Here is a 27932-nt window from a genome sequence, read left to right on the forward strand (position 1 = left end):
GATAACCGATAATGTTTTGAGTTGATGCATCCAGCGGATTGATGTCATTTTTACAATAAATGACAAATCTTTTCCACTTAGCCGCATAGCAGGCTCTGGTCGTGGGTCGTCTTGCCTCTTTGATGATATTCATACATTCTGGAGGCAAGTTGAGGTAGCCAAATTCTAAGATCTAAGGAGCCAGATCGCTAGGCTTAGCTGTTGCGGATCTGGGTGCTGAATTGCGCCATGGCTCTGGGTTAAAAGCCTGGGCGTCAGCCGCAGTCTTTGATGCGGTACCACGGAGAGTTCTAGAAACGTGGTGTACCATGGCTGGCGTGCCCACGTGGGAGCAAACAGGAAGAGCGTCAGTGGGTGTTGCCTCAGTTTGCGTGCCAATAGCGGTATTAATGGTGCTGGGGGAAAAGCGTACGCAAATCTGCCTGACCAGTTCATCCATATCGCATTGCCCTGCGACTGTGGATGCGGGAACCTGGCGGAAAAGCTTTGGCATTTTGCGTTTTCGTTTGTGGCGAATAGGTCTATCTCTGGATGACCCCACTGTTGGAAGTACGGTTGGAGTACTGACGGATGTAGCTCCCACTCGTGCATCTGGTGGCTGTGTCTGCTGAGCAGATCCGCCATCTGGTTGTCCTTGCCCGGGAGGTGTTCCGCCATGAGGAACATGTTCCTCTGAATGGTCCACTTCCACATGCTCTGAGCCAGATGAGACAACTGTGGAGAGTGTGTTCCTCCCCGCTTCTGTATGTAGTACATGGCAGTCATGTTGTCCGTCCGGATCAACACGACTTTGTTGCACGAGTGTACTTTGAATGCCTTCATTGCCAGGAAGATTGCCATTAGTTCCAGAAGGTTGATGTGCATCTTCTTTTGCTGTGTTGTCCATAGTCCCTGCACTGTGTAATTGAGTACATGAGCTCCCCATCCCTGTTGAGACGCGTCCGCTGTCAGTATTATTTGTGGAACATGCTCTTGGAACGGTCGGCCCTTGCAAAGGTTTTGTGGATTCCACCAATGCAGAGAGTTGTATGCCCGACCGCTCACCAACACTAGGTCTTTCAACTGTCCTTGAGCCTGATTCCATTGACGTGCCAAGCACTCCTGAAGCGGGCGCATATGTAGTCTTGCGTGCGAACTATGAAGATGCAGGAAGCCATCATGCCTATCAACTGCATAAACACTCGGGCCGGTAGTGAGTGTTGAGGTCTGAACTTTTTTATTAGCAACTGCATGCTGTGGATCCTCACGGAATTGGGTTGTGCCGTGGTCGCGCCTAGGTACTGCCGTACGTGGGCGGGTTGAAGGTGGGACTTTGGATAATTTAGTGAGAATCCCAGGCTGTGAAGAAGGTGAATGGTGTGGGAGACGTGGCTGGCATACTGCCGGGCGGACTTTGCCTGGATAAGCCAGTCGTCCAGATAAGGATAGACGTGTATATGCTGTCTCCTTAGGTGTGCTGCCACTGTTGCTAGGCACTTGGTGAACACCCGTGGTGCCGTTGTTACTCCGAAAGGGAGGACCTTGAACTGGTAATGTTGATCTTGAAGAGTGAACTTGAGATATTTTCTGTGTGATGGGTGTATGGGTATATGGAAATGCGCATCTTTTAGATCTAGGGTTGCGAGAAAGTCTCCCTGACTGAGCAACGGCAGCACCTGCTGCAGGGTGAGCATGTGAAAATGCTCTGACAGAATGTAACGGTTCAGAGGTCTGAGGTCCAGTATGGGTCTGAGAGACCCGTCCTTTTTGGGGATCAGAAAATAAAGTGAGTACACCCCTGTTCCTTGGTCTTGTACAGGCACTAGTTCTATGGCTCCTTTGTGGAGCATACTGAGCACTTCCTGGTGCAATAAGTGCAAGTGCTCTGCGGACATAGGACGGTGTCTTGGTGGTATGTTTGGTGGAGTGGATGTGAGCTCTAGACAATAACCGTACTGGACAATTTCTCTCACCCACCTGTCTGTGGTGATGGATTTCCAGACCGGCAGGAACTGTTAGAGTCTCCCCCGACAGGTGTTGTGGTCGGGGGGCAGTGAGAAGGTGTCACTGTTTGGTAGTGGCGGAGGACCTGGAGCTGTTTCCACGGCCTCTACCCTTGACGTTGTTTCCACGGTATCCACCTCTGATTTTTATTATAGTTGGTCTGCGTACCTTGTTTAGGGTACTGCGACTGCCGTGAGTTCTGGCCTCTAGATGGTCCCCTGTTGGTAGAGCGACAAAAGGACCCACTCCTAAACTGCTGTGATTGCAGAGCCCCCATAGACTTTGCAGTCTCTGTATCTTTTTTATTTTCTCTAGGGTGGTGTCAACCTCTGGGTCAAAGAGGGAGTGAGGGTTGACCGGTTGATTGAGTATAGTTGTTTGTATCTCTGGTTTGAATCCGGAAATTCTTAACCAAGCATGTCGTCGTAACATGACGCTGGTGTTAATAGCCCTAGCTGCAGTGTCAGCTGCGTCAAGAGCGCACTTAATGGAAGCGTTGCTTATGAGCTTTCCTTCTCTAATCAGTGACTCTGCTCCTTCCTTATATTGATCTGGGAGGTGCTGTAGCAGTGTCTCTAGGGTATCGTAATGCGCCCTGTCATACCTAGCAAGAAGTGCCTGAGTGTTGGCAATTCTCCAAATGTTAGCTGCCTGTGCAGCAACTCTTTCCTGATGTTACCAAGACCTTAGACTCCTTGTCAGGGGGAGGAGTATCACCCGTTGTCTGTGAGTTGGCCCTCTTCCGAGCATTGAAAACCACCAACGAGTCCAAAGGCAGCTGGCCTCTTATGTAGGTAGGGTCCACCGGAGCTGGCCTATACTTTTTCTCAATCCTAGGGTTCAGTACTCTTGCCCTCGTGGGCTCCTTAAAAATGCCATTAGCTTGTTTTAGGACACCCTTGAGCATGGGCAGAGTTTTAACAGATCTTTGAGGTAGAGAAGGTATCCATCAGAAAATCATCCTCAATAGGATCAGTGTGGAGCTGTACATCATGGTTCTCAGCTGCTCTCTCAATTAATGCATTGAAGGCAGCAGCATCTTCAGTTGGAGATGTTTTCACCTCATATGCTTGTGTGTCTGGAGCAGTATACGGGTCCCCCGCACCAATAGTGTCCACCCAAGGTTGGTTTTGGTCGTCAGGGTCAGTGGTCAATGGATAAGTGCTGTCATCAGCACCATAATCTCCTGCATCCACATTAGACTGTGTGGGTGAGAATGATTGAGGCTCCCGTCTATAATCTTGAACATGTTCCAGAAGAACTGGTGACGTGGTTTTCTGTTTCTTTAATGGAATTCTGTATGGTTCCATAGGTTTCTCTGGCACTATCTTTCTTTTATGTAGTGAAAGTTTACCAGTCCCTGAAAAGATAAACTGCCTCGGCTCCTCATCTTCTTGAGGTACTTCAGCAGTCGTATGTCCCATTGACACCCCTTTTGGCGCTTCAACAGCGTTCTTCGTGTCGACACCTTTCGTTGGTGCGGGACCCTTCTGTGCGTCGAACATCTTTGGTCGCACCGCCGGTGGTAATCCGAACTTGATGTGCGTCGACACGGTCTGAACCGTGCAGGCCGTGTTCGGCGGCGGGGCTGTTGTCGCAGTGAGCAGCGAAGCCCGGTCTTGGATGCGTAATAACGACTCCGACACCGTCTTCTTTACGAAGGGGGACGGTGTCGTGGACTTGACATGGTCGTTCGAGACACTCCTTGGTGTGGCATCAAGCCCCGTACCAGACGTGTGTTTCTCGGCACGAGGATTGGAAGGGCTTGGCTCTTGAGGGTTGCCCTTTTTTCCCGTATCGACGATCCTAGACACTGATTTTTTCGGGTCGACCACCTTGACCGAAGTCTTAGGTGCCGTCTTTTGTGTCTTCGGCTCCGACATCCTCGTCGCCGCGGAGTCATTTTCTCTTTCGATTTCGGTGCCTGTGCCTTCAGTTTCGGTTTTCATTGACGGGATGATGGCGCTTTCAAGACTGATGGCTCTGTAGGATAGTTCAAAGCCGGGCTTTGAAGCAGGGCTGTAGAACGAGAGGAAAGATCTCTGGTAAGGCCGTGTGGCGATCCCTCGACCTGAGCCTTATCGAGTGCCTCTTCGGGCCCTGCACCGACACGTGGGCCTAGCTCATCTTCCGAGCCATCTTCCTCGGCCCCAAGGTCCTCTTCGTCGTCTCCTACCTTATCGACGGCATAATCTTGCTCGACATCTACGATACGCTCGTCTTCGGCATCATAGTTGGATTCACGCTCCGAATCCGATAGTCCCTCCAGAACTTCATGGTCCACGACTTCTTCCTCTTCGGTCCCGAAGATGTTGTCCGGGTTTGGCGCCGCATTCTGCGCCTCGAGCCGTGCTGCTCGACGAATGCGAAGAGTTTTCTTCGATCGGAACCTGGAACACGCCATACAGGTGGCTTCGTCGTGTGTTGGAGAGGCATTTATTGCACACGGGGTGCACGTCGAAGCGAGCATACTTAGCGTTGCAAAGAGGGCAACGCTTAAAGGGGTAATTTGATGTTTCTATCGTCGATCTCGATCGGGCCTCTGACGTCGAAGGGCAAACGGCTAACTTCGATGCCTTTCTAGAGAATCAACTGTAGAAAAATACTTGCCGCCGAACGAAAACAATACAGACTAGTTTAAAAGCCTTTTGGCTTGACAAAAGGAATATGCTACTTACCAGTATACATCTGTTCTTGGCATGTAGAGCTGCAGATCTATACACTTTTGCCTAAATCGCCCGGATGTTTGAAGTTTATTTTTCTTCTTGGACAGTCTTTGGAAGTCACGAGTTCGGTGACTCCTCCTTCGGTCCGTACTGCGCATGGGCTTCGGCTCCATCCTCAGATTGTTTTTCGCCAGCAGGGAAATGATGGAGCGTAGTAACAGTGAGAAACCCATGTGTGTTGTATCTAAATAAGATAGACTGGAACGGATACAGGTAGCCGGGGAGGCGGGTGGGCGTGTACAACTCTGCAGCTCTACACGCCAAGAACAGATGCATACTGGTAAGTAGCATATTCCGTTTGAGGCATATGAGCTGCAGATTGTACACTTTGCATAGATTATATAGCAGTACCCAGCGCTAGCGGCGGCCACCGGTATCCGTTGCAGCGTTTTGAAATAGTGTCTTTAGTACAGCCTGGCCCACACTAGCTTGTTGCTTGGAATGCACGTCTACACAGTAATGTTTTGTGAAGGTGTGCGGTGTTGACCATGTGGCTGCTTTGCAGATGTCATCTAAGGGTATGTTCCCTAGAAAAGCCATAGAAGCCCCCATCTTTCTTGTAGAGTGGGCTTTAGGTGGAACAGATAATGTTCTTTTTGCCTTGTGATAGCAAATTTGTATGCACTTTACAATCCACCTAGCTATCCCTGATTTAGAGATGGGGTTGCCTTTATGCGGTGGAGAGAAGGAGACAAACAATTGTTTAGTCTTCCTGAAAGGTTGCGTTCTTTGTATGTAGTACAGTAAAGCCCTCTTAACATCAAGTGTATGTAGAGCCCTTTTCGCAACAGATTGAGGTTGCGAGAAAAAAACAGGTAATTCAACCGATTGATTAAGGGGGAAATGACCTTGGGCAGAAATTTTGGATTCGTACGAAGTATCACTTTGCTGTGATGTATTTGTAAGAAGGGTTCCTGTATAGTGAACGCTTGTATTTCACTAACCCTTCTAAGGGAAGTGATAGCTACGAGAAAAGCTGTTTTCCAGGTAAGGAACTGTAGCACACATTTATGCAGTGGTTCGAAGGGCGGACCCATCAGCCTTGTAAGACCTACATTTAGATTCCATACAGGAGAATGTGTTGCCCTGGGCGGAATTATGCGTTTAAGGCCTTCCATAAAGGCTTTAATAGCGGGCACTCTGAAGAGTGATAAATGCTGTCTGTTTTGCAGGTAAGCAGCAATCGCTGCTAGGTGTAGGCGTAGGGAAGAATATGCCAGGTTACACCTTTGAAGATGGAGTAGATAGCATATAATGTGTTGTATGGATGCATCTAAAGGGTTGATTGTATTGTTACGGCAGTAAACAACAAATCTCTTCCACTTTGCGGCATAGCATGCTCGAGTGGTAGGACGTCTGGCTTCCTTGATCATATTCATGCAGTCAGGGGGAAGGTTAAGGTATCCAAATTGTAAGATTTCAGGAGCCAGATCGCAAGGTTGAGCTGCGCTGGGTCCGGGTGTCTGATTTCTCCATGGTTCTGAGTTAGGAGGCATGGGGACAGGTGCAGTTTTTGATGTGGTACCACTGATAGTTGTAATAGTGTGGTGTACCACGGCTGCCTGGCCCATGTTGGGGCTACCAGAATGAGCGTGAGGGAGTGCTGTTGTAGTTTCCTGACCACTAATGGAATTAGTGGGAGAGGTGGAAAGGCGTATGCAAATCTGCCTGACCAGTTCATCCATATCGCATTGCCTTTGGACAATGGGTGTGGGTATCTGGCGGCAAAGCTTTGGCATTTTGCGTTTTCCCTTGTAGCGAATAGGACTATCTCTGGATGACCCCACTGCTGGAAGTACGGTTGGAGCACTGATGGGTGTAACTCCCACTCGTGCATCTGGTGGCTGTGTCTGCTGAGCAGGTCTGCCATCTGGTTGTCTTTGCCCGGGAGGTGTTCCGCCATGAGGAATATGTTCCTCTGAATGGCCCACTTCCACATGCTCTGAGCCAGATGAGACAACTGTGGAGATTGTGTTCCTCCCTGTTTCTGTATGTAGTACATGGCAGTCATGTTGTCCGTCCGGATCAACACGACCTTGTTGCACAGGTGTACTTTGAATGCTTTCATTGCCAGGAAGATTGCCGTCAGTTCCAGAAGGTTGATGTGCATCTTCTTTTGTTGTATTGTCCATAGTCCCTGCACTGTGTAGTTGAGTACATGAGCTCCCCATCCCTGGAGAGACGCGTCCGCCGTCAGTATTATTTGTGGAACAGGCTCTTGGAACGGTCGGCCCTTGCAAAGGCTTTGTGGATTCCACCAATGCAGAGAGTTGTATGCCCGACCGCTCACCAACACTAGGTCTTTCAACTGTCCTTGAGCCTGATTCCACTGACGTGCTAAGCACTCCTGAAGCGGGCGCATATGTAGTCTCGCGTGTGGGACTATGAAGATGCAGGAGGCCATCATGCCTATCAACTGCATGAACACTCGCGCCGGCAGGGAGTGTTGAGGTTTGAATTTTGAGATCAGCAGTTGCATGCTGTTGATTCTCACTAAAGTTGGCTGAGCTGTGGCAGCCAGAGTGTTGATTGTAGCGCCTAAGTACTGTTGTACGTGCGCAAATTGGAGACTTGACTTTGGGTAATTTAGTGAGAATCCCAGATCGTGAAGAAAGTGAATGGTGTGGGACATGTGGGCGGCATATTGTTGTGCTGATTTGGCCTGAACTAGCCAGTCGTCCAAATAAGGGAAGACGTGAATATTTTGTCTTCGCAGATGTGCGGCCACTGTCGCCAGGCACTTGGTAAAGACCCTGGGTGCTGTTGTTACTCCGAAGGGGAGAACTTTGAACTGATAGTGATTCCCTTGAATGGTGAATCTGAGGTATTTCCTGTGTGAAGGGTGTATTGGTATGTGGAAGTATGCATCCTTCAGGTCTAGTGTAGCTAGGAAATCCCCCTGAGTGAGTAGTGGGAGAACCTGTTGGAGGGTGAGCATATGGAAATGCTCCGACAGTATATATAGGTTTAGGGGTCGCAGGTCTAGGATAGGTCTGAGCGAGCCGTCCTTTTTTGGGATCAAGAAGTACAGAGAGTACACTCCTGTGCCCTGCTGGGCGGTGGGCACTACTTCTATGGCCCCTTTTGCGAGCATAGCAAGCACTTCTTGCTGGAGTAAATCTAAGTGTTCGGCTGACATAGGACGGTGCTTTGGTGGTATGTTGGGTGGAGTGGAAGTTAGTTCCAGACAGTAACCATGTTGAATGATGTCCCTGACCCACCTGTCCGTGGTGATGTTCTTCCATGCGGGCAGGAACAGCTGGAGTCGTCCCCCGACAGGTGTTAAGTGGTCGGGGGTAGGGAGAGGGCGTCACTTTGTTTTTTGGGGAGGACCTGGTGTTGCCATATCCACGTCCCCTACCCTTGGCGCTGGATCCACGATATCCACCCCTGTTATTTTTGTCGTAGGTGGTCTGTGTGCTACCTTTAGCATACTGTTGTTGTGACCCCTGGCCCCTTGACGTTCCCCTATTTCCAGTGCGACGAAAGGAGCCACTACGAAATTGTTGGCTTTGTAGCGCCCCCAAAGATTTGGCAGTATCTGTGTCTTTTTATTTTCTCTAGGGTAGTGTCAACGTCTGGGCCAAATAAAAATTGTGTTAACCGGTAAGTTGAGGATATTGTTTTGGATCTCGGGTTTGAAGCCTGAGATGTGTAACCAGGCATGGCGTAGTAACATGACACTTGTGTTTATTGCCCTGGCCGCTGTGTCAGCTGCGTCTAGGGCGCATTTTATGGACGCATTAGTGAGGAGTTGTCCTTCTCTAATGAGGAGCTCCGCTGACTCTTTATACTCCTCTGGCAGGTGTTGGAGCAGTGACTCTAGGGTGTCATAATGTGACCTGTCATAACGTGCCAAGAGTGCTTGTGTATTTGCGATGCGCAGGATATTGGCTGCTTGCGCTGCCACACGTTTGCCAGATGTTTCAAGGACCTTTGACTCTTTGTCAGGGGGAGGAGCATCACCAGTTGTCTGTGAGTGGGCTCTTTTGCGAGCGTTGGCAACCACCATAGAGTCTAATGGCAACTGACCCCTAATGTATTTAGGGTCACCAGGTGCAGGTTTATATTTCTTTTCAATCCTTGGGTTTAACACTCGGGCTCTTGTGGTGTCCTTGAAAATGTCTTTGGCAGGCTTCAGAACCCCTTTAAGCATGGGCAGATTCTTGACAGTTCTTTCCGAAGATGCGAAAGTGTCAAGCAGGAAGTCCTCCTCAATGGCGTCAGAGTGCAGTTCCACCCCATGATGAGCAGCTGCCCGTTCGATAAGGGCATTAAATGCGGCCGTGTCCTCTGTAGCTCTGCGCATCCTGAGCATGTGGCGTGACACTTGGGTCTGTGGGGTCATCCCATGCCTGATCAGGATCCTGTGTGTCATCGGGATCTGCGTCCCCGGGGTAGATGGTATCGTCCCCACCATATTCCTGCATTGTGTCCGATTCAGAAGGGGTAGGAGAAAAGGACTGCGGAGCTAGTGGGAGGGGATGGAAGTGTTCTTGCAACACTGGTTCCTGCTCAGCCGGTAGCTTGCGTTTTAGAGGAATTTTGTATGGCACCTCTTCCCTGACTGGCGTGATCTTGCGCTTGTGGAGCATGAGCCTGCCAGTGTCGGCGTCGATAAACTGTGGCCCTGAAGGGTCGTGTTCCGTTAGGCCAGAGGCGGTGGACTGTGTGTGGAGGACACATGTCCGAATTTGACAAAGTTTCGGTGCCGAGGTCGGTGGCAGCCCAAAGGTGATGTTGGTGGGCTCCGAGTGCACTGTACCGGGTGAGGTAGTGTGGGGACCCGAGGTAGAGTGGAGGGCTACCTGGTCCTGGATACGTTGAAGAGAGGCAGAGACCTGCTGCACAGCAAACTGAGATGGTGGTTTGGTGGGCATCTTGGTAGTAGGTGTGGAGGCCGACCCCGACTTTTTTGTTGGAAGGGGGTCACTGGCTTGAAGGGATGCATCGATAGTAGACGTAGTCGAGGACTTCTTTGGCATCGGTGCTTTAGGCGTCGACGTTGCCGAGGCGGCCATTTTGACTGCGGAGGCGACGGGCTTCGGTGTCGGCGCCGAAGGTGTCGGTGCCTTGTGGTGCACGAGGGCGCGCCTCTTCTGAGCGTCGACCGCGTCTGCTGCGGTGAGCTCGGCGCCGAAGTCTTTCTGTACGCGTTCGGAGCCGACTACTTTTTTCGGCGTCGGTGCCGGGCCAGCGGACTGTTTAGACGCCCTTGATCCGACCACCACCAGTTTCGCTTTCGATTTTGAAGGGACTGGAGCGATGGATGTTTTTGGGTTTAACAACCCGGTCGTCTTGGGTAATATTGGCTCTTGCATAGTGTTCAGTGCCGGGCCGGAAGGCGGGGCCGAGGAACCATGGATTAGGTCTTCGGTAAGGCCCGAAGGCGATCCCTCGGCCGGAGCCTGACTACTAATTTCGGCCTCCGTTTCGACGGATTGGCCTAACTCCTCGGGAGAGCTGTCTTCTTCAGTCCCATAGGCTTCGTCGATGTCCCCTACCTCGTCGACGGCTTCTTCACGTCGAAAGAGCTCTTCGTCATCGTCGTCCGATCGGGAACCATGCTCCGAAGCGGGGCTAGATAGTATTTCTTCCACGCTCTCGGCGTCCTCGGTGCTGAATATGTTGGTGGGTGCGGGCGCTGTCTGCTGCGCCTCGAGTCTCGCTGCCCGTCGGTTCCGTAGAGTTTTCTTGGATCGGAACCGCGCGCAGGCCATGCATTTTGATTAGTCGTGATCCGGCGAGAGACATTTGTTACAGACCGGGTGGACGTCGATGTGAGGGTACTTGGCGTGGCACAACGGACACCTCTTGAACGGAGTTCTCGATTCCATCGTCGATGGAGCGTCGAAGTTTTGACCAAGTCCAATCGAAGGTTTGAAAAGGGTGTGGAGCACTAGGACTAGTAGTAGACACCGAACGGTAACTTTACCGACGAAAACTATAGGCCTTTTGGCCTAAACTAAGTATACCGAAGTTGAGCTAAGATAGTTGCATCCGAACCCAATGGCGGAAAAAAACAATCTGGGGATGGAGAGGATGCCCATGCGCACTGTGGTCCAGGGGAGGAGTCACCCATCTCAGGATGCTTCGAAGACTCTTCCAGGACAACAATGTGCAATCATCCGGACCAAACACTAGGCGGCGATCTATGCACAGATATGAATTCAGCAGCCCACATGCCTCGAACATGAAAGTATGCGTCTTTCAAGTCCAGTGTAGTGAGAAAGTCTCCCTGACAGAGGAGTGGGAGAACTTGTTGGAGGGTGAACATGTGGAAATGGTCCGAATGTATGTATGCATTTAGAGGCCGGAGGTCTAGAATGGGCCGTAGGGTCTCTTCTTTGGTATTAGAAAATACAGAGTAGACCCCTAAATTTTGTTGATTGACGGGGACCTGCTCTATAGCTTGTTTTTGCAGGAGGGAGATCACCTCCTGTTTGAGCAGTGTGGTGTGTTCTTGTGACATTGTACGGTGCCTGGGTGGAATATTGGGTGGGGTAGATGTTAGTTCGAGACAGTAGCCTGACTGAACAATTTGTGTCACCCATTTGTCTGATGTTATGGTCTCCCAGGTGTGAAGAAAATGACGTAGTCTGCCTCCGACTGGAGTGGAATGGTCTGGGGGGAGTGGGGAAAAGTCATTGGGCGGGCAGTGTTGCAGAACGGGTGTTGTTGGTTTTGCCCCTGCCTTTATTATTGTTTCCTCTATATCCACCTCTTTGATAGCCCTTTGAGAAGGTATTCTGAGGAGGGGACTTGTAGGAAGTAGAGGCGCTATCGGCAGAGTAATCTCTGCCTGTGCCCCGAAAGGAGGAACGACGAAATGAACGTCTAGGGGTATGGGATTGTAATGCCCCCATAGACTTTGCTGTATCCCTGTCCTTTTTCATTTTCTCCAATGCTTCGTCCACCTTTGGACCAAATAGGTGTTGTTGGTCAAAGGGGTGATTTAATATAGATGCCTGGACTTCTGGCTTAAACCCTGAGATTCTGAGCCAGGCATGACGACGAAGCAAAACACTATAGCTCTAGAAGCTGTGTCTGCTGCGTCGAGGGCACATTTAATAGAGGTGTTGGTGATGAGCTTTCCCTCCTGTATTAGCTCATGAGCCCTGTGTTTGTGTTTGTCTGGGAGGTGTTGCATGATAGCCTCCAGCTCGTCGTAATGTGCTCTATCATAACGTGCAAGCAGTGCCTGTGTGTTGGCGATGCGCCACATATTTGCAGCTTGCGAGGCAGTGCGTTTACTAGACGCATCTAAGACTTTGACTCCTTATCTGGTGGTGGAGCCTCCCCTGAGGATTGAGAGTTAGACAGCTTCCTAGCTGTGGATACCACCAATGAGTCTAAGGGAGCAGGTCCTTTAATATATGCAGGATCTGTGGGGGCTGCTTTATATTTCTTCTCTATCCTGGGGTTTAATACCCTAGCTCTGACTGGGTCCTTGAACATCTCTGCAGCATGTTTGGTTACTCCTTTTAGCATGGGCAATATTGCTGTGACCTTATCATGCATGTCAAAAGTGTCCATTAGGAAATAGTCCTCAACTGGCTCGCTGTGTAATTCTACCCCATGGTAGTGTGCCGCCCGCTGTATTAAGTGGTGGAACCCCAGGGAGTCCTCTGGAGGAGATGGCCTGGATGGATAAATGTCATCCTGAGGCATATCTGGTACATCGGGGTTGTGGTAATCCTCCCATGGGTCTGGTGTCCCTGGAGGTGTGGGATCTATTGGGGAGTCTGCCGGATCATAATCTGGATCTCCATAATCAGGGTCTGGAGATGGGGTTGGAGAGCGGTGAGGCAAAGGTGGCGGAGATATGGGAGGTGGAGGAGGTGGAGAAGGTGGAGGAGGTGGTGGGGAGGGTACTCTGAAGGGAGATGTGGCAGAGTCCTCCGTTTTGGCGGTGGAGGAGGATCTGGCTTGTTTAAATGTCTTTTTTTGGAAGACAAAGTTAAATGACCAGTCTTTGGATCCTTTGTTAAAGTTTTTTGATAAGGATCAGGCGTAAATAGTTCTCCTGGCACCGAATAGTCTGTCGGTGCCGATGTTTTCGGAGCCGAGGGCTTTGAGGGTTTGTCCACGCCATGCTTTTTCGGGGTCTCTGATTTCTTCGGTGTCGAGGCAGGCTTCGGCGCCGGAGCGTCGGGGCTTATGCTTATGCTTTGTCGGCACCGAGAGTGCAGGTTTCGAGCCCGATGGCTTCGGAGCCGAACTGGGTGTGGTTTTCTTCAGTGCCGAATGGTGTTTTTCGGCACCAGGAGCAGGCTGGCTCGAGCCTGAGCCGCCGGGAGACTTATGATGCTTCGACACCGGGCCCGAAGGTGGGGTGATAGAAGCTGTATGTTTGGTTTTCCCTAGGCCCGGAGGCGAAGGTGTAACCGGAGACTCTTTCGGTGTGGGTTCGGGAGTGGGAGAGGGTAGAGTACTCACGACCCTCTGCGCCGGTGTGATCTCCTCCAGGTCGGAGTCATCGGCCTCGGAAGCGCTGACGAGTTCTTCCTCCTGCTCGGTGTGCTGCTGCCCCGAAGCTCCGGTGTCGTCTCCGAAGATGTCGGGTGGAGCCGAAATCGATGAGTGCGCCATGGTGCGTCGAGCTCTTCGATCCCGGATGGTCTTTTTCGATCGAAAAGACTTGCAGGCGGGGCAGTCTCGGGGCTCGTGTTCGGGAGAGAGGCAGAGGTTACACACCTGATGCAGGTCAGTGTGGGGAAATTTAGACCCACATTTTGGGCACTTTTTGAAGGGAGTCCTTTCCATCGGCCGAGACAAGAGTCGAGGGAGGCCCGAAGGCCGGTGCCGATGTCTGGAATCGAGAAGTGCCGCCGAGAGAGATGAAGAAGATGATTTTTGTCTTAAGAATCTCGATGGACGAGGATTTTCGGTCGAAGGTCGAACTGGAAGGTTCGAAGCCGGAGCACGAAGTATCACATCCGAGCGCGATGGCGGAAAAAAACAATCTGAGGATGGAGCCGAAGCCCATGCGCAGTACGGACCGAAGGAGGAGTCACCGAACTCGCGACTTCCAAAGACTGTCCAAGAAAAAAAAAACTGCAAACATCCGGGCGATCTATGCAAAAGTGTATAATCTGCAGCTCATATGCCTCGAACATAAAGTTTCCCTAAATACTCAAAGAGCTAAGATTAGGACATCCGTACCCAATGGCGGAAAAAAACAATCTAAGGATGGAGGGGATGCCCATGCGCACTGTAGTCCAGGGGAGGAGCCACCTATCTCGTGATACTTTGAAGACTCTTCCAGGACAACAATATGCAATCATCCGGACCCAACACTAGGCGGCGACCTATGCACAGATATGAATTCAGCAGCCCACATGCCTCGAACATGTTGTCTCCTTAGATGTGCTGCCACTACTGCTAAGCATTTTGTGAACACCCTTGGTGCTGTTGTTACTCCGAAGGGTAGGACTTTGAATTGGTAGTGCTGTCCTTGCACTACAAATCTGAGGTATTTCCTGTGTGCGGGATGAATAGGTATGTGAAAATATGCATCTTTTAGATCTAGCGTGGCGAGAAAGTCGCCTTGCTGTAGTAGTGGTAGTACTTGTTGGAGTGTGATCATGTGGAAATGATCGGAGTGTATATATTGATTGAGGGGACGAAGGTCGAGAATGGGCCTGAGGGAGACGTCCTTTTTGGGGATTAGGAAAGAGAGTAAACTCCCTTCCCTTGTTGCAGAGGAACTGGTTCTATAGCGTGCTTTTGTAGCATTGCTAAGACCTCCTGCTGTAATAGTATGGTATGTTCCTCCGACATTGGTCTGTGTTTGGGTGGTATGTTGGGTGGGGTAGATGTGAGTTCTAGACAGTAACCAGAATGGATAATTTGCTTCACCCACCTGTCTGTTGTGATGGATTCCCAGACAGGTAGGAACTGTGATATTCTGCCTCCGACTGGTGTTAAGTGGTCTGGAGGCAGGTGTAAGAGGTCACTGTTTGGGAGTGGTGGAGGTACGGTTGTTGTTACCTCTACCTTTAGTATTGTTTCCTCTATATCCTCCTCTGCCTCTGGGAAATGTGTTTTGGGAGGTAGTTTGGAAAGTTTGAGAGGTTTGTGTATTATTTCCTCTCCCTGTACCTCTATAGGAGGATCTACGAAAGGAACGTTTGGATTGGTAAAACTGCAGGGCACCCATAGATTTAGCGGTGTCGTATCCTTTTTCATTTTGTCTAATAGGGCATCCGTTTCCGGGCCGAACAGGAAAGTAATATGCTACTTACCAGTATGCATCTGTTCTTGGCATGTAGAGCTGCAGAGTTGTACACTTTGCATAGATCGCCATCTGGTGTTGGGCCCGGATGTTTGCAGTTTGTTTTTGTTCTTTGGACAGTCTTTGGAAGTCACGAGTTCGGTGACTCCTCCTTCGGTCCGTACTGCGCATGGGCTTCGGCTCCATCCTCAGATTGTTTTTCGCCAGCAGGGAAATGATGGAGCGTAGTAATAACAGTGAGAAACCCATGTGTGTTGTATCTAAATAAGATAGACTGGAACGGATACAGGTAGCCGGGGAGGCGGGTGGGCGTGTACAACTCTGCAGCTCTACATGCCAAGAACAGATGCATACTGGTAAGTAGCATATTCCGTTCGAGGCATATGAGCTGCAGATTGTACACTTAGCATAGATTATATAGCAGTACCCAACCTTAGCGGCGACCACCGGTATCCGTTGCAGCTGTTTGAAAAAGTGTCTTTAGTACAGCCTGGCCCACCCTAGCTTGCTGCTTGGAATGCACATCTACACAGTAGTGTTTTGAGAAGGTGTGCGGTGTAGACCATGTGGCTGCCTTGCAGATGTCATCTAAGGGTATATTCCCTAGAAAAGCCATAGAAGCCCCTAACTTTCTTGTAGAGTGGGCTTTAGGGGGAACAGATAATGTTCTCTTTGCCTTTTGATAGCAAATTTGTATGCATTTTACAATCCACCTAGCTATCCCTGATTTTGAAATGGGGTTGCCTTTATGTGGTGGAGAGAAGGAAACGAACAATTGTTTAGTCTTCCTGAAGGGTTGCGTTCTTTGTATGTAGTATAGCAACGCCCTTTTCACATCAAGTGTGTGTAAGGCCCTTTCCGCAACAGATTGGGGTTGCGAAAAGAAGACCGGTAATTCCACTGATTGATTGAGATGGAAGGGGGAAATGACTTTGGGCAGAAACTTCGGATTTGTGCGAAGTATGACCTTGCTGTGATGCATTTGTATGTAGGGTTCCTGTATGGTGAACGCTTGTATTTCACCAACCCTTCTAAGGGAAGTGATAGCTACAAGAAAAGCTGTTTTCCAGGTGAGAAATTGTAGCTCACATTTGTGCATTGGTTCGAAGGGCGGACCCATTAGTCGTGTAAGAACTAAATTTAGATTCCATACAGGGGAAGGTGGTGCCCTGGGAGGAATTACTCGTTTAAGGCCTTCCATGAAGGCTTTAATAGCGGGCACTCTGAAGAGTGATAAATGCTGTCTGTTTTGTAGATAAGCAGCGATCGCTGCTAGGTGTAGGCGTATGGATGAATATGCCAGGTTACACCTGTGAAGATGGAGCAGATAGCATATGATGTGCTGTATGGATGCATCTAGAGGGTTGATTGTATTGTTACGGCAGTAAATTACAAATCTTTTCCACTTTGCGGCATAGCATGCTCTAGTGGTAGGACGTCTGGCTTCCATGCTGATGTTCATGCAATCAGGGGGAAGGTTAAGGTATCCAAATTCTAAGATTTCAGGAGCCAGATCGCCAGGTTGAGCTGAGCTGGGTCCGGGTGCCTGATTTCTCCATGGTTCTGGGTTAGGAGGCATGGGGATAGATGCAGTTTTTGATGTGGTACCACTGACAGTTGTAGTAGCGTGGTGTACCACGGCTGCCTGGCCCACGTGGGAGCTACCAGAATGAGTGTGAGGGAGTGCTGTTGTAGCTTCCTGACCACTAATGGAATTAGTGGGAGAGGTGGAAAGGCGTATGCAAATCTGCCTGACCAGTTCATCCATATCGCATTGCCCTTGGACAATGGGTGTGGGTATCTGGCGGCGAAGCTTGGGCATTTTTTGTTTTCGTGGGTGGCGAAGAGGTCTATCTGAGGATGCCCCCACTGTTGGAAGAATGGGTGAAGAACTTGTGGATGCAGTTCCCATTCGTGTAGTTGTTGCGTTTGTCTGCTGAGCAGATCTGCCATGGTGTTTTGTACGCCTGGAACGTGTTGTGCCAGGAGAAAGATGTTTTGAGGAATTGCCCATCTCCATATGCTCTGGGCTAAGCGGGAGAGCTGGGGAGAGTGTGTCCCCCCCTGTTTTTGTATATAATACATCGCAGTCATGTTGTCCGTGCGAATGACGACTGCTTTGCCCGAAATCTGTTTTTGGAAAGATTTTAGGGCTAGAAAGATCGCCAAGAGCTCCAGATGGTTGACGTGGAGCGATTTTTGCTGTGGCGTCCATAGACCTTGCATGGTGAGGTGTAGGAGGTGCGCTCCCCAGCCGGAGAGCGATGCGTCCGCTGTTAGAATCACCTGAGGAACCGGGTCCAGGAACGGCGCCCTTTGGAAAGGTTTGTGGTGTTCCACCACTGCAGAGAGTGGTGTGTGCGGCCGTCCACCAACACCAGATCCGTCAGCTGACCCTGGTTCCACTGTTGTGCTAGGCACTCTTGAAGTGGACGCATGTGGAGTCTTGCATGGGGCACTATGAAGATGCAAGACGCCATCATTCCTATGAGCTTCATAAACACTCTTGCTGGAAGAGAGTGTTGGGGAAGAAATGTTTTGCGTAAGGCTTGAATGCTTGTGATTCTGGCTGAGTTTGGATAGGCAATACCTTTGGAGGTGTCTATAGTGGCCCCGAGATATTGCTTTGTGTGAGATGGTATGAGGTGGGACTTTTGGTAGTTCACCGTGAAGCCTAGCTGGTGGAGCAGTTGGATGGTGCTGTTTGTATATTGCACACATTGGTGGTAGGACTTGGCTTTTATTAGCCAGTCGTCTAAGTAAGGGAAGACGTGAATATGTTGACGTCTGAGGTGTGCTGCTACTACTGCTAGGCATTTGGTAAACACCCGTGGTGCGGTGGTGACCCCGAAGGGGAGAACCGTGAATTGGTAATGCTGCCCGTCCACCACGAACCTGAGGTATTTCCTGTGAGAGGGGTGTATTGGAATGTGAAAGTATGCGTCTTTCAGATCCAAGGTTGTGAGAAAGTCTCCCTGGCAGAGGAGCGGGAGGATTTGTTGTAGGGTGACCATGTGAAAATGGTCTGAATGTGTGTAGGCATTTAGAGGCCGAAGGTCCAGAATGGGCCTGAGGGTCCCGTCTTTCTTTGGTATTAAGAAATATAGGAGTAGACCCCTAGATTTTGTTGATTGACGGGGACCTGCTCTATAGCGCGTTTTTGGAGGAGTGAGAGTACCTCTTGTTTGAGCAGTGTGGAATGTTCTTGAGACATTGGACGGTGCCTTGGTGGGATATTGGGTGGGGTAGATGTGAGCTCGAGACAGTACCCTGACCGAATGATTTGGGTCACCCATTTGTCCGATGTTATGGACTCCCATGTGTGGATAAAGTTTTGTAGCCTGCCCCCGACCGGAGTGGGATGGTCTGGGGGGAGCGGAGGGAAGTCATTGTGCGGGTGGGGTGGCAGAACGGGTGTTGTTGGTTTTGCCCCTGCCCTTATTGTTGTTGCCTCTGTAACCACCTCTTTGATTGCCCTTTGAAAAGGTATTTTGAGGAGGGGACTTGTAGGAGGTAGAGGCGTTATCGGTGGAGGAGCCTCTGCCTGTGCCACGAAAGGATGAGCGTCGAAAGGAACGTTTAGAGGCTTGCGTTTGGAGTGCCCCCATAGACTTTGCTGTGTCTGTGTCCTTTTTCATCTTTTCCAACGCTTAGTCTACCTTTGGCCCAAAGAGAGTTTGCTGGTCAAAGGGGTGATTGAGAATGGATGCCTGGACTTCAGGCTTGAACCCTGAGATCCTGAGCCAGGCATGGCGACGAAGCAGGACACTGGTATTTATGGCTCTAGAAGCAGTGTCGGCTGCATCGAGGGCACACTTAATGGAGGTGTTTGTAATTAGTTTACCCTCCTGTATCAGGTCATGAGCCTTGTGCTTGTATTTTTCTGGAAGGTGCTGCATAAGAGCCTCTAGTTCGTCATAGTGTGCTCTATCATATCGCGCAAGCAGTGCTTGTGTGTTTGCAATGCGCCACATGTTTGCAGCTTGGGAGGCGGTGCGTTTACCAGACGCGTCCAGAAGTTTAGATTCCTTGTCTGGCGGTGGGGCATCTCCTGAGGATTGGGAGTTAGCCCGCTTTCTAGCTGTGGAGACAACTAGGGAATCTAGGGGAGCAGGGCCCTTGATGTATGCAGGGTCTGTGGGTGCCGCCTTGTACTTCTTCTCTGTTCTAGGGTTCAGTACTCTGGCCCTGACAGGGTCTTTGAACACCTCTGTAGCGTGCTTGGTGACACCCTTAAGCATGGGTAAAATAGAAGTGGATTTGTCTTGTATGTCAAATGTATCCAGTAGGAAGTCTTCTTCCACTGGTTCACTGTGCATGTCCACCCCATGGTAGTGTGCTGCTCTCTGCACTAAATGATGAAACCCTAAGGAGTCCTCTGGAGGAGACGGCCTGGATGGGTATAGGTCGTCCTGAGGTATATCGGGTATATCAGGGTTATTGTAATCCTCCCATGGATCTGGGGTCCCTGGTGGAGTGGGATCCATTGGGGCGTCCGCCGGGTAATTGTCCGGGTCCCCGTCATCCGGATCTGGGGATGGGGCCGGATCGTAGTGAGGTAAAGGTGGCGGAGACCTGTGAGGTGGAGGGGGTGGAGGAGGTAGGGGAGGCGGTAGTGGGGAGGGCACTCTGAGGGGAGAAGTAGCAGAGTCCTTCCTTTTGGGTGGAGGAGGAGGAGCCGGAGTATCAAGGCGTCTTTTCTTGGTAATTAAAGTCAAAAGCCCAGTCTTTGGATCTTTGGACAGAGTCTTTTGTAAAGGGTCTGGTGTAAAGGGTCTGGTGTAAACAGAGCCAATGGTGCCGAATCGTCTGTCGGCACCGGTGATTTCGGAACCGAGGGTTTCGATGGTTTGTGTGCGCCATGCTTTGAGGTCTCCGGGTGTTTTGGCGTCGAATGAGGTTTCGGCGCCGGAGCGTCGGTGCCGACAGATTTGTGTTTGGTCGGCACCGAGTGTCCAGGCTTCGGCACCGGTGGCTTCGGAGTCGAGCTGGATATTGCTTTCTTCGGTGCCGGATGCTGTTTTTCGGCACCGGGCGTCGGCTGGCTCGATCCCGAGCTGCCGTGAGACTTTGGAGGCTTCGACACCGGGCCCGAAGGTGGGGTGATAGAAGCTTTGGTTTTGCCCAGGCCGGCAGGCGAGGGAGTAACCTGAGTCTCTTTGGTTTTCGGCGCGGGGGTGGGAGGGGGCATAGTACTCACGGCCCGCTGCGCTGGTGTAACGTCCTCCACGTCGGAGTCGTCGGCCTCGGAAGCGCTGACGACGTCTTCCTCCTGCTCGGTGTGTGTTTGCCCCGAAGCTTCGGCGCCGTCTCCGAAGATGTCCGGTGGAGCTGCAGAGGATGAGTGCGCCATGGTGCGTCGAGCTCTTCGATCTCGGATGGTCTTCTTCGATCGAAAAGACTTGCAGGCGGGGCAGTCTCTAGCCTCGTGTTCTGGAGAGAGGCAAAGGTTACACACCTGATGGAGGTCGGTGTGGGGAAATTTAGACCCACATTTTGGGCACTTTTTGAACGGAGTCCTTTCCATCGGCCGGGACCGGAGTCGAGGAGGGCCCGAAGGCCGGTGCCGATGTACGGGATGGAGAAAGTGCCGCTTCGAGAGATGAAGATGATGATGAAGAAACTCGAAGAAACGAGGATTTTCCGTCGAGGCTGGAACCGTAGAAGTTCGAAGCCGGAGCACGAAGTATCACATCCGAGCCCGATGGCGGAAAAAAAACAATCTGAGGATGGAGCCGAAGCCCAGGCGCAGTACGGACCGAAGGAGGAGTCACCAAACTCGTGACTTCCAAAGACTGTCCAAGAAGAAAAACAAACTGCAAACATCCGGGCCCAACACCAGATGGCGATCTATGCTAAGTGTACAATCTGCAGCTCATATGCCTCGAACATGTGTATTTTAAGTCTAGAGTAGACCAATTCACCCTGTTGTAGAAGTGGGAGCACTTGTTGAAGTGTCACCATGTGGAAATGCCCTGAAAGTATGTGGAGGTTTAGTTCTTTGAGGTCAAGAATAGGTCTGAAGGAGCAGTCATTCTTGGGATGAGAAAGTACAGGGAGTACATGCCTGTTCCTTGATGTTGTAACGGTGTAGGTTCTATGGCTCCTTTTTATAGCAGAGATTGGATCTCTTGCTGAAGCAGATGTAAATGTTCTGGTGACATTTTGTTAGAACGTGGTGGAATGTTTGGTGGATTGTTGGTAAGCTCCAAGCAATAACCATGTAGGACAATTCCTAACACCCATTTGTCTGTGGTGATAGATTACCAAATTGGTAGTGTAGCAAGCTGGGTTTCTGTACCCCACCCCCCACACACTTTTTGCCAGACTACTGATGCACTTTGACTATGTGCCCTGGGTCCCTGCCAATCAGGTTCCCAGGGCCTGTGTTTTTCCCCAAATAACTGTACCTTGTACCCTCAATTAGCACACGTCAGTCCCTTGTAAAAGGTACCAAGGGCACTGTGGCCAGGGAAGGCCCCTAAGGGCTGCAGCACTTATTGTGCCACCTTTAGAGGTCCTGTACACACACACACACCCTTTGCGCATTTTGGTGCAGAACAAAGTGAACAGTCAATATGGCACACATCTATGTGCCATGCCTACAAACCACTGCCCTGGCATAGATCAGTCACCCCTCTAACTGGGTGCACTATTCCAGCGGTGAGGGTACAGGTGCATGAGCCCTGTACCCCTACATTGTCCAAGTCCATTCTTACACGCAAGTGCAGTGCTGCCATTAAGAGTATATGATGCTGAGAGTGTCATTACGAACTCCACAGCACCATAATGGCTACATAGACAACTAAGTTTGGTATCAAACTTCTCAACACATTAAACCCACACTAATGCCAGTGTGGTATTTAATGCACACAGAGGGCATCTTAGATGTCCCCTGAAAACGAACCCACCTCAAGTGTACAGGCTGATCATTGTTCTGGACCACTGGGTCCCGCTCTCTGGGGCCGTAAACAATGCACATCCTGGGACGAGGTGGCAAGCCTCCTCCCCCAGGATAGGCAGGGTCCACGAAGAGGAAGCTTCAAAGGCTTGCTGCCTTTGTGAGCTTCCCCAGGCCACTTGCTGCTTTTAGCAGCTGGTCCCCACAGGTTCTCACCCCCACTTTGGGCGGGAGAACCGGCAGTAAATACAAGTGAGGAAGAGGTGTGCCCACCTCTGCCAACTCCACCCCTCAGGTGAGGGAGGCGAGGTGAAGCACAACTCCCAGTTGTGAGAAAGTGCCATCTTTCTTGTATGGTATGCCCACTTTTTGCTGAATTGCTGATGTACTTTGACTGAGTGTGCCCTGGGCTCCTGCCAATCAGGTACTCAGGGCCTGTGTTCCTTCCCTAAAACTGCATGACAAACTAAACCCAATTGGCGGAGTCACCTACCTTGTGACTGGAAAGACTTCTTCAAAGAGAATCAGCTTGCAAACATCTGGACAAACACTAGATGGCAGGAGTATGCAAGGCATGTGATCTACAGCTCACGTGCCTCAAACGAAAAATGTTACTTTCGCAGTAAGCATCTGTTCCTGGCATGTAGAGCTATAGATTCACATGCTTTGCATACTACTGCCATCTAGTGTTTGGTCCAGATGTTTGCAAGCTGATTCTCTTTGAAGAAGTCTTTCCAGTCACGAGGTAGGTGACTCCTCCTTTCAGTGATATTGTGCATAGGCATCGACTCCATTGTTAGATTGTTTTCCCGCAGAGGGTGAGAATGGAGTTAGTTAAGTTAGAATAGAGATGTCCATGCGTATGTAACAAAGATTAAAAATAACTGCAACAGGTATAGGTACCCGGGGAGGCAGGTGGGTGCATGTGAATCTACAGCTCTACATGCCTCGAACAGAAAATGTTACTAACCACGTGTTCCACCAGGCATTAGTTTGGCATTATTTAGCTTCTCTGTACATGAAATAAACTGCAGTTCAGTGGAATACTTCGGGGAGAGGTAATGCTGGTCGAGGAGGGAAGAAGAAAAGTACCCATGGATTATGTTACATGATCCACTGAGATTAGTTGTATAGAAATCTGGCCTTCCTGATCTTACTTTGCACACCAGTGACCCAGGAGTTTGTGGTAAATGCAGCAGTAGCATGTGATCACAACCAAAGTAAACTAATACTAGAGCACATACAAATATGACGTTGTCCACAACACTGCAGCACAACAAGCACAGCATTTGACTGGTATGATGAATTAAGCTTTGCAAGGGTTGGTTTAAGTATCCACTGTGGAAGTTTGAACTGGATGCTTGCCTCATGAAAAAGACGTAAAGGAGTACTTTGAGCAGAAGGTGTATGGAGAGTACAATCATGGGCTTGCATCATACCTTTGTGATCTTCTGAATCCGACTGGTGTCGATCGGCCGACTGCCTTTGCTGATAGGCACAGTGTTCCAGCCATCATCAGCCACCTGGCCTCCTCTGCTCCCACCTCCACTTCCTCCACCACCACCACCACCACCTTAAACAACAAGAGTTTAAGACCTACTCAGAATTTATCATTTCATTGGACCTGCAGTGCAAAAGAACCACGTTAAAGGACTACAAAAAGAAACAAATATGCTACTTACCAGTATGCATCTGTTCTTGGCATGTAGGGCTGCTGACATTCATATCTGTGCATAGATCGCCGCCTAGTGTTGGGTCCGGATGATTGCACATTGTTGTCCTGGAAGAGTCTTCGAAGTATCACGAGATAGGTGGCTCCTCCCCTGGACTACAGTGCGCATGGGCATCCTCTCCATCCTTAGATTGTTTTTCGCCATTGTGGCAGTGATGGAGTAGATACAGAAAGTGATGACCATGCTTTACAGTAATTCTGAGTGCTGCAGCTGCTACAGGCGCCGGGGAGGAGGGTGGGTGATATGAATGTCAGCAGCCCTACATGCCAAGAACAGATGCATACTGGTAAGTAGCATATTCGGTTCGAGGCATGTGGGCTGCTGAATTCACATCTGTGGATAGATTATATAGCAGTCCCTCGATAAGCGGCGGCCGCCCGTGCCAGCTGCAGCAGTCTGAAAAAGAGTCTTGAGAACAGCCTGTCCTACAGCTGCCTGCTGTTTTGAGTGTACATCTACACAGTAGTGTTTGGTAAATGTATGTATAGTGGACCATGTGGCTGCTCTACATATTGCTTCTAATGGAATGTTTCCCAGGAAAGCCATGGACGCCCCCAACTTTCGTGTTGAGTGGGCTCTCGGAGGAATAGTTAACGTGCGTTTAGCTTTTTCATAACAAATTTGAATACATTTAACTATCCATCTGGCTATCCCTGCTTTGGAAATGGCGTTGCCCTTATGTTGTGGAGAAAAGGCAACGAATAGTTGTTTTGTTTTCCTAAAATCCTTGGTCCTGTCTATATAGTACATGAGGGCTCTCTTTACGTCTAGTGTATGGAGCATTCTCTCTGCTACAGTTTCCGGATTTTGAAAGAAAACAGGCAGTTCAATAGTTTGATTCATGTGGAACTGTGATATTACTTTAGGCATGAAGGTGGGGTTGGTACGTAGTACAACTCTGTTCGCATAAACCTGTATGAATGGCTCTTGAATGGTTAGTGCCTGGAGTTCACCAACTCGTCTCAGCGAAGTGATTGCCACCAGGAAGGCGACTTTCCAGGTGAGGAATTGAATCTCACATGAACGTAGAGGTTCAAAAGGTGGACCCATCAATCTGGTGAGGACCACATTTAGGTTCCACACCGGTGCCGGTGGGTGTCGTGGAGGAATTACTCGTTTAAGCCCCTCCAAGAATGCTTTGATGGCAGGCACTCTGAATAATGAGAGGTGTTGCCTGTTTTGAAGATAGGCTGCTATTGCGGTGAGATGTATGCGTATGGAACTATATGCTAGACTGCATTGGTATAAGTGTAGCAGGTAACAGATGATATTCTGAGTAGATGCATCTAGCGGGTTGATGTCATTGTGTTGACAGTAGAGGACAAACCTTTTCCATTTCGCCGCATAGCAAGCTCTGGTGGTGGGTCTCCTGGCCTCTTTGATGATGTTCATACATTCTGGAGGCAGTTTTAAGTATCCAAACTCTAAGACTTCAGGAGCCAGATCGCCAGGTGCAGCTGTTGCGGATCTGGGTGCTGAATTGCGCCATGGTTCTGCGTTAAAAGTTTGTGCGTTAGTCGCAGCGTTAGATGTGGCACCACGGAAAGTTCTAGAAACATGGTGTACCATGGTTGGCGTGCCCACGTTGGAGCAACCAGGATGAGCGTCATTGAGTGTTGCCTCACTTTGTGTGCTACTAGCGGTATTAATGGCGCTGGGGGAAAAGCGTACGCAAATCTGCCTGACCAGTTCATCCATATCGCATTGCCCTGCGACTGTGGATGTGGGAACCTGGCGGCAAAGCTTTGGCATTTTGCGTTTTCCTTTGTGGCGAATAGGTCTATTTCTGGATGACCCCACTTTCGGAAGAACGGTTGGAGTACTGATGGATGTAGCTCCCACTCGTGCATTTGGTGGCTGTGTCTGCTGATCAGATCTGCCATCTGGTTGTCCTTGCCCGGGAGGTGTTCCGCCATGAGGAACATGTTCCTTTGAATGGCCCACTTCCACATGCTCTGAGCCAGATGAGACAACTGCGGAAAGTGTGTTCCTCCCTGCTTCTGAATATAGTACATGGCAGTCATGTTGTCCATCCGGATCAACACAACTTTGTTGCACAAGTGTACTTTGAACGCCTTCATGGCGAGGAAGATTGCCATCAGTTCCAGAATGTTGATGTGCATCTTTTTCTGCTGTGTCGTCCATAGTCCCTGCACTGTATAATTGAGTACATGAGCTCCCCATCCCTGGAGAGACGCGTCCGCCGTCAGTATTATTTGTGGAAAAGGCTCTTGGAACGGTCAGTCCTTGCAAAGGTTTTGTGGATTCCACCAATGCAGAGAGTTGTATGCCCGACCGCTCACCAACACTAGGTCTTTTAACTGTCCTTGAGCCTGATTCCATTGACGTGCTAAGCCCTCTTGAAGCGGGCGCATATGTAGTCTCGCGTGCGGGACTATGAAGATGCAGGAGGCCATCATGCCTATCAACTGCATGAACACTCGCGCTGGAAGGGAGTGTTGAGGTCTGAACTTTTTTATTAGCAACTGTATGCTGTTGATTCTCAATAAGGTTGGCTGAGCTGTGGCTGCCAGAGTGTCTATGGTCGCGCCTAGGTACTGTTGTATGTGGGCTGGTTGAAGGTGTGATTTGGGATAATTTAGTGAGAATCCCAGACTGTGAAGAAGGTGAATGGTGTGGGACATGTGGCTGGCGCATTGCTGGGCTGACTTTGCCTGAACAAGCCAGTCGTCCAGGTAAGGGAAGACGTGAATATGTTGTCTTCACAAGTGAGCAGCCACCATCGCTAGGCACTTGGTAAAGACCCTGGGAGCTGTTACTCCGAAAGGGAGTACCTTGAACTGATAATGTTTATTTTGAATAGTGAACCTGAGATATTTTCTGTGGGATGGGTGTATGGCGACGTGGAAATACGCATCCTTTAAATCTAGTGTTGCTAGGAAGTCTCCCTGACTGAGTAACGGCAGAACCTGCTGGAGGGTGAGCATATGAAAATGTTCCGACAGAATGTACATGTTGAGGTCTTAGGTCCAGTATAGGCCTGAGAGAGCCGTCTTTTTTGGGGATTAAGAAGTACAGAGAGTACACCCCTAAACCGTGCTGTTGGATAGGCACGGGCTCTATGGCTCCTTTTTGCAGCATGCTCAGTACTTCCTGCTGCAATAACGTCAAGTGCTCTGCGGACATAGGACGTTGTCTTGGTGGTATGTTGGGTGGAATGGATGTTAATTCTAGACAATAACCGTACTGGACAATGTCTAAGACCCACCTGTCTGTGGTGATGGAACTCCAGACTGGCAGGAACGAAAAGTTTCTTACCTGTCGGTGTAGTTTTGCAGCTTGAAGATCTTTCTGGATTCACTATGCTGTGCATTATTCCGCGATCTTGTGGTTGGGTCCGGATTCGTAGTCTTTTCTTTGTTTTTTTTGTTTTTTTTTTTGTAGCCCAGGTGGGCGTCGACGTCCACCATTTGGTGCACCTCCCGTGACGTCGTCGTGCTTCCTGCGGAAGTCCCACCTTTGGGGCGCCATCTTCGGGTTCTTTTTTCCCTTTTTTTTTTTTTTTTAACCCTAGGCGATTGATTAATCCTTTTGTCCATATTTCTGTACGTATCCACTTTTTTGATCCTATCCATTTCACCCCCTCTTCCTCCAGCCTCATCTTCCTGGCGGAGGTGGGTGGGTTCGCTAGTGAATCCAGAAAGATCTTCAAGCTGCAAAACTACACCGACAGGTAAGAAACTTTTCGTTTTGCAGCGTGAATCTTTCTGGATTCACTATGCTGTGCATAGATTTTGTAGCGGTTTTCCTATTTTTGTGGTGGCTGGGTGGAAGATGATCGCTGGTCGTTGAAAATGTGTTGTAGCACCTTCTGTCCGACCTGTGCTTCCTTATTCATTTGAATGTCCACGCAGTAGTGCTTTGTGAACGTGTGCACAGATGCCCAAGTTGCTGCGAGACAAATGTCTTGGATGGGCGTGTTTGCCAGGAAGGCAACTGTGGCCCCCTTCTTCCTTGTGGAGTGAGCTTGTGGCCCCTCCGTTAGCTCCTGTCCAGCCTGTTTGTGACAGAATTGGATAGTGAGGGCAATCCACCTAGCGATGGTGCCCTTGGTCACTGGTCTACCCATGAAGCTAGTAGCAAAGGACACAAACAGCTGCTTCGACTTCCTGAGTTCTTTGGTTCTTTCAATGTAGTGCATCACCGCTCTTCTGGCATCGAGGGTGTGCAGGGCCTTTTCTGCATTTGTAGTCGGGTTTTGGAAGAAACTCGGTATCTGTATACTCTGATTCATGTGAAACGCCGACACTACCTTGGGCATGAAGTGTGGGTCCGTCCTCAGGACTACCCTGTCCTTGTGAATTTGAATGTAGGGTTCCTGTAGCGTTAGT

General features: G+C 49.9%; 1 protein-coding gene across 13 annotated transcripts in view; it reads right to left on the reverse strand.

Moving 5' to 3' along the window:
* Nucleotides 1-27932, reverse strand: part of LOC146786091 (eukaryotic translation initiation factor 4 gamma 1-like) — a 1219153-nt gene that overhangs the window by 339537 nt on the left and 851684 nt on the right. For all 13 annotated transcript variants that reach the window (XM_085635575.1, XM_085635572.1, XM_085635570.1 and 10 more), the window contains one exon: nucleotides 23287-23420. In XM_085635575.1, coding sequence (XP_085491701.1) covers nucleotides 23287-23420 — 134 coding nt within the window. The remainder of the gene's footprint in view (nucleotides 1-23286; nucleotides 23421-27932) is intronic.

The sequence above is a fragment of the Triturus cristatus genome, chromosome 11, assembly GCF_964204655.1.
Source record: "Triturus cristatus chromosome 11, aTriCri1.1, whole genome shotgun sequence".
NCBI lineage: Eukaryota > Metazoa > Chordata > Amphibia > Caudata > Salamandridae > Triturus > Triturus cristatus.